The 7,302-nt window shown below is 44.8% G+C and overlaps 1 protein-coding gene across 1 annotated transcript; it reads left to right on the top strand.

Annotated features, from left to right (window-relative positions):
- Positions 1-723: 723 nt before the first annotated feature.
- Positions 724-3,975, top strand: LSM2 (LSM2 homolog, U6 small nuclear RNA and mRNA degradation associated). The gene is made up of 5 exons (XM_080938250.1): positions 724-929; positions 1,434-1,501; positions 3,215-3,245; positions 3,355-3,414; positions 3,517-3,975. The coding sequence occupies exons 1-5, from the start codon at positions 927-929 to the stop codon at positions 3,640-3,642; spliced, it is 288 nt and encodes a 95-aa protein (XP_080794376.1). The 5' UTR covers positions 724-926; the 3' UTR covers positions 3,643-3,975.
- Positions 3,976-7,302: the final 3,327 nt, after the last annotated feature.

The following is a 7,302-nucleotide window of genomic DNA, read 5'->3' on the forward strand; positions in this document are numbered from 1 at the left end:
TTTGTAGTGGAACCTGATGCTCTCTTCTGGCGTGTATGAAGACAGCTACAGTGTATTTACCTAAAACAAATCTAAACAACAAAGCCTTCCCATTCCAAGGCAGCGCAGCTTCTTCTCTGGTAATTTGCCTACCGAGGCTTTTCTAGATTATCAGGCAGCTCTTGTGAACTGCTTCACAATCAGAGTGTTACAAGCCTGGTAATGCTGTTCCCAGAACATCCAAAGCATATCTGGAGGTGATGTATTGTTACTTTTCCAGAACACCCAGATTCCATTCCAGGGACCAGCAAGGTGGCTCACCACTGTAACTCCAGGCCCAGGGCATTTGAGGCCCTCTTCTACCAAATATATAAATCTTAAAAAAAAAAAAAAATCAGGATTTGTGTTTAGCTCTCTCTCTCACACACACACAGACACACACATACACACACACCATAACCAGTGTGTATTGGTGTGTAGTTTACTCTCAACTCTCTCCAGGAGGGCACCAACGCTGCTCAGCTCATCAACGTTTTAAACTTTACTCATAATTTCCTCAACCTTCCTAATAATTCTCAACAGAAAACGTAGAGTATTAGCAAACCCCGCGGCACAAAGAAGAGTCTAAAGTTATCAGGAAGAGGCGAACTACATCCAACACGCAGCTGCTATGGCCCACGCATGCGCTCGGGAGGGAGCAGGTCCTCGGGAGGAAGTGGGAGACAGGAAGTCCCGCCCCTCTCCCGGTTTGGCGGTCCTCTTTGCTCTGCCGTACTCCGCTCCCTTTGAGCCGGGATTCAGCCGCGATTTTCGCGGTTCCCCTTGCGCCTGCGTGATCCTGTCCCGCCTCGCGCGCGCGCTCGCGCTCCGGCTCCCGCCCTGCCTCCGGCCCGCAGTCCCCGGCGCCTTCCTTCGCGGTCCAGGCCGCCCCGCGTGGCGCCAGCACCATGGTGGGTACCGTGACGTCAAAAGGGAGCGCCGCCACCCGCGGCGGGCGGTTCGAACTGTGCGGGCCTGGGTGGCGCTCTAGTGTTTTGTCGCTTCAGGCTGCAGCTAGGCCCCGGGGGTTTCTTACAGTCTTAGTGCCTACACCCAGTGTGTGGAGACTGCTTGCAACCAATGATTTTTTTTTTTTTTGGGTGGGGGACTTCCAGCAAGAGAAAGCTCTGGGGCTCCCGGGGAGAACGGAAAGCGAGCCTGGCATTTCCGTGCTGGAGATGAGGATTTTTTGCGGATGCGATTCCGAGAGTGGGTTCTGGCGTCGAGGGGTGCTGCGCAGTTACTGTCGCTCTGTGGCCCCATGAACTGCAGTCTCCGTTAACGGATTATTGTTGGTTGTGAAGTTTTGAGAACTTATAGGTGGGGCTACAAAGACTAGTATTTCAAATACTGAGGTCACGGGTTCCTCCTTCCTGTCCCTTTTCATGTGATAGTTCCTCCCTCTTTTCCAATAGCTCTTCTACTCCTTTTTCAAGTCCCTTGTGGGCAAGGATGTAGTCGTGGAACTCAAGAATGACCTGAGGTAGGTCCTTATTTCAGCGAGTTGGTGGAAGGTGGGGGTGCCTGGTGTCCTGATCCTTTTTGTTGTTGTTGACAAAGTTATTTTGGAGCAGGTGTGCAAAACACAGAAGTATTTTGTGTCGTAAGTGTAAAGATTCGTTTAAGAATGAGCCTGGGATTGTGGCACATGTTTATAATCTCCACACTGATGCAGAGGTGCGAGTTCAAGGAAAGTTTGGTCTACACATGTCCAGGGCCAGCCAGAGTTACACAGTGAGATACAGTTGAGTAACACGTATGTGTAGTTCTGGAACACACAGATCCACCTGCCTTTGGCTCCTGAGTGCTAGGATTTGCCCTGCTGTATCATTTGCTCTTAACCATTCAGGAATTGGATTAAATGCTGTCTGGTTGGGAAAATGTTTATGGGTTCTTGTCACGTCATCGATTAGTCTACTTTCTTCTTAATAGTGCTTTGAAAATTATAGTTTCACTGAAGTCTTTTATTTTTTTCTTGTGGTACTGAGCATGCTTAACAAATGTACTTCATTTCCAGCCCTCATATTTCTTTTAAAAATACTTTATTTGTAGACTCTTGAAACCTTTTTGAGCACACATCATTGCTTGAGAACCTTGATTCTAAGACAGTCAGAACATGGTGTTGACAAACAGGATGGTTAGGGCCAGTGTAGCCCAGTGAGAGGCTGGTCCAGACTGAGGTGCAGAGTGGCTGAGGCCGGTTGTAGTTTCAGAGTCAAATCATACACGTGTTATACAAAGCAGTGGGGGTCATAGAATGTAGAGAGTGAAGACGTAAAATTTAGGATCTGAGGTTGTTAATTAAAATTGTTAAAACAGTGGGTAACATGTCGTGGGAGCAGTGTTTTTGGTAGCCTTGTTCAGGGGGCTAGAGGGCTGGGGAACTGAGAAGACCTGCTTTATATCTGCATCATTAAGGATCAGTGTAGCAGGAATATTAATAATGAGTAATTTCAGCTACTGTTCTGTATACATAGATCTCTGGCTCCAGAGTAGTAAATGTTTACAAATAATAGTTATTGGAGCTGCAGAGATGGCTTGGTGCTTAAAAAAAGAGCTTGCTGCTCTTTCAGAGAAATAGAGTTCAGTTTCCAGCAGTTGCATTAGGTGATTCACAACATGTTTGTTGGGCCGCATGCAACTACCTAGAACTCTGGCTGCAAGGGATCTGATGCCCTCTACTGGTCTCTGTGGATAACTACATGCAATATACATATTTAAATCAATATTTAAAAAATAATAGTTGGTGCTTCTGGGAGTTGTGCAGATTGGGGCTGACACTCCAGTTTTGTTGTAAGTTTTGGTACCTTACATGACCTCTCGTAAGCTCTGGATGACATTACTTTGAAAGGTCACTAGCTGAGTAGTGTTGATGGCAGTTTCCCTTAAACCTGTAATCCCAGCCCTCAGGAGGCAGAGCTAGTTGTAGGACCTGAGAAGTGGAGGTAGGAGGTAAGTTGGAGGCCAGCCTGGACAAGTGAGGACCTGTCTTAAAAAAAGGAACTGTAAATATTAAACGGAATGCAGCAGTTCAATATTAGCTTCTGATGTGCTGGTGTGAGGAAAGACTGACTCTGGGATGCTTTATCATTTCTACCTCAGAACTCACAGGTGCTGGCATCGGAGTAGTTCTGATTTTTCCCTCTGTGCTGATTTCAGCATAAATTAATGCTTCTTACCTCTTTGCCCTTGACAGCATCTGTGGAACCCTCCACTCTGTGGACCAGGTGAGATATACTAAAGGGTCAGCTTGTTCTTGGGGAAGAAAAGGAGACAGCAAGGGGTGGATTATTGTATCTTGTCTCTAGGGCTAATGATGATGTTCCTCCTTCTTAGTACCTCAATATCAAACTAACCGACATCAGTGTCACAGACCCTGAAAAATACCCTCACATGGTGAGTTGGGGCTGGTGGGGAAGAGGAAAGCTTTAAAGCAAAAGGCCCCTGGGTGACTAGAGGACACACTTTTAATGGGCGTGCTTTGATATTTGTCTCCAGTTATCAGTCAAGAACTGCTTCATCAGGGGCTCAGTGGTCCGCTATGTGCAGCTGCCAGCAGATGAGGTGGACACACAGCTGCTACAGGATGCAGCAAGGAAGGAAGCCCTTCAGCAGAAGCAGTGATGGCACCTCCCCCCTCACTTCCCCACTGGTGACCCATAACTTGATGTCCAACTGCCGACAAGGACACCCCTGCCCAGTACTTACAGCGTGTTGTTTTGTTAATGGTTGCTTTTTCTTTTTAACTGAATGGATGAGAGATAATTCCTCTGTTGAGAAGGGAGGGTAAGATCCAGGACCTGTAGAATGTTCCTGGACTGGCTCCCAGTCTGTACCTTCTCACCTTCCCTGGAGATGGGAGCTGCATCCTAGGCCCTTCCATGGTGACAAGTAATACATTTGAGGGATGGAAAGATCTGTCCCGCATCGGGAATAAAACTTATGATGCAAACTGAATTTCTGCTTTGTGGTCTGTTTTGGGCAGGGACTTGGGAAAGGATGTTAAATCCATGCTCCTGCACTCTATATTCCTCCTTCTATCGCCAACCCAGCTCACCAGCATTATGTGCTTATGCCCTAATCAGATAGATTAAGGTGCCAGTGCCAACTCTGAATGGCTCCTGGGTATTCTGTTGGCATAAATACACACACACACACACACACACACACACATATATATTCAGCCTATTTTAATAAACATTCAGCTTCTCCTCTAGCCCACCACCCACCAGAGGTAAAGAGAAAACTTAGGTTATGGGGGAAGTGGACCTGTTTAGCAATAGTTCTTAGAGGTAAGCTCAATCTTTATCAGCAGCTCAGTCCCATAGCAAATACCAAATTTGAAACTGCAACCGCAGATAGTCCTGTTGGCAGGTAGACACCACACATAAACCAGCATTCTTCCCCTCTTAGCCAGCAGACAGCATGCACAAACTAGGCTCAAACGTCATAGTTCAATCTTGAAGAAAGCACAAGGCTTGCCAACTAGCCTTGGGCCACCACGGCAGCCACAGGAATCTGACTAGTAGTTCTTGGGTGAGTTTCTCTCAATGGCAACATTACAAGTGGAGCTCAACACTAGATAAGGTGAAACAATACATCGAAGAATAGCAAGGCAGAGCAAATGAACCAAATCTCGTGCTCTCCCTGTCTGTGGGGGTGATATTTATATTCCTTATCACGTGTCTTTTTATGTGTATGCTATAGCAAAACAGTCACCTTTGTCTGCTTTAGCACAACATCCTTACCTGTGTGCCCAGGAAAACATTGACAACCAACTTTCCAAAGAAAGTTTCTACTTAGCCACCTTACAAGCAAACACCAATTGGAGGTTCTTAGGTGTCCATCATCTTAGAGGTTGTATTGAAGTGCTGCCAGGAGCTCTGGCATGAAAAGTCTTGTTATTTCTACTGGCTGGTTTTGTGTTGACTTGACACAAGCTGGAGTTATCCCAGAGAAAGGAGCCTCAGCTGGGGAAATGCCTCCATGAGATCCAGCTGTAAGGCATTTTCTCAACTAGTGATCAAGGTGGGAGGGCCCAGCCCATTGTGGGTGGTGCCATCCCTGGGCTGGTAGACCTGGGTTCTATAAGAAAGCAGGCTGAGCAAGCCAGGGGAAGCAAGCCAGTAAGTGACATCCCTCCATGGCCTCTGCATCAGCTCCTACTTTCTGACCTGTTTGAGTTCCAGTCCTGACTTCCTTTGGTGATGAACAGCAATGTTAAAGTGTAAGCTGAATAAACGCCTTCCTCTTCAACCTGCTTCTTGGTCATGATGTTTTGTGCAGAAATAGAAACCCTAAGACATTATCAGAACATCTTAAATGCCATAATTTAGGTCCCTAAGGTGTTTCAGAGCCATATATCTGAGTAGGCAAACAGTACTTGTTTCTAGCTATTTACTTAACTTTGAGAGCACCTAAAAAAGGCTAAATAACTCATTTCTGTAATTAGCTAAACTACTACGACCACAGTTGGATTGATTGCTAACTTGCATTTCTTAATTATCCTAAACAGGTTGTAACATGTTAGCATTCAAGGATTTTAGAACCTTACATTAGATTTTTAATGAGTTGCAGAGGTGCAATACCGTGAACAAGAGTTGAGACAAACAATACATGATAAAAATATAATCTCGAATGTGTACTGACACAAAAACACATACTCAGAAAAATACTTGGCTTATTGATGCTCTTTAAAAGTAGATAAAATGAGCTACCCTTTTATCCTATCATTCCTATATCCCCCCATTTTCCTTTTCATCCACTCTCCTCCCCTTTCCCACTAATACTAGATAGGAAAGGAGGAAGGGAAGAGAGCCCAGGATCTAATCTTTACAGTGTTTCCTGGTTGACCATGACCATTAACTTGTGACCAACCCCCCTCAAACAATGACAGATATCCATCACCCAGCAAATGCGTGAAAACTACCCATCCCACCTCTTGGGAATGGGAGCATTGTTCTCTTAAAATGACTTCCTGCTTTCTGAGGACAACAGCATTGTTTGAGGACTGACCAAGCCAGCTCATCAGGATCTCCAGGGAGTAAGAATTGAAAAAGAAAAACAGACAAAACTATAACCTGACTCCAGCCCATACTGAGGCTGAAGCAGCTTTATTCTTTCCCAGTCTGTTTATATCATTCTTGGTACATCCAAAAGACATTGTCGGTTCTTAGGTCAAACACAAAGTAATCAAGCAAAGTACTAAACAGATCACACAAGAAAGTAATTAGAGTAGTAAGCACAAAGATCACGTAAGGAAATAATCCAGCCAAGTAGTAAGCAAAGCCCCCTGGTCACTGCTTCTGACATTCTTACCTGAGGCTCCTTCCTTGTCCAAGCTCTCAACAGAGGACCTTAAAAAAATTGGGATATTGGTCAAGTCCTGGGAGAATCAGTTGTATCATTTGTGGTCCAGTCTGTGTGATGGGAAAAAGCAAAGCTTTACTTAAGTCCTGGCAGGTACAGTCGGAGAGGCTGGACCATCTTAACTAGCCATTTTGAAGTTGTCCTGGATACAGACTTTTGAGGAAACTAAATTAGAGGCCAAGCTGGGTCACCTAGAATACTTGTCTTCATTGGTGTCTGGTCTTTTTGATTTGAAAACAAACTTTTAAAGGTAATAAATATCTCTGCATTAATATTTGTATGTGTACACAAATCTCCAGCCTTTGAGGAAAAGGCAGAAAAGCACTGAACTGTTTGGATTCTATAACCAAACTGTAATATGAACTCCCATCCATGCCATATGAAAAGATGACTTGTAGCTTAATTCCTAAGGACTCTGGAGCCAACAGACCATGCAGAGACATTTCTGAGCCAGTCTCAGAGCTGTTCCCATGTAGATTCGTGTTACCTGTTCTATTATTCTTTTAAGGGGTTTCTTTCTTCATGTCCACACCAAGATTTTCAGGTTTCCCCTGTCAAATATAATCTTTATTAAGTCTGAAGAAACCAACAGCTTTTCATTTCCTGTTGAAGCAAAGGCATAGTCTCTTTTCCAACACATTTCCTGGCTTCCAATCTGAAGTTAACACATCTTAGGGTTTCCACTGTTCTGAAGTGACATCATGACCAAAGCAAAGCAACTCTTTTTTTTAAAAGATGTATTTTATTTTGAGTACACAGTAGCTGTCTTCAGACACACCAGAAGAGGGCATCAGATCCCATTATAGATGGTTATGAGCCACCATGTGGTTGCTGGTAATTGAACTCAGGACCTCTGGAAGAGCTGCCAGTGTTCTTAATCTCTGAGCCATCTCTCCAGCCCACAACTCTAATTTA

The sequence above is a fragment of the Micromys minutus genome (genome assembly GCF_963924665.1).
Source record: "Micromys minutus genome assembly, chromosome: 25".
NCBI lineage: Eukaryota > Metazoa > Chordata > Mammalia > Rodentia > Muridae > Micromys > Micromys minutus.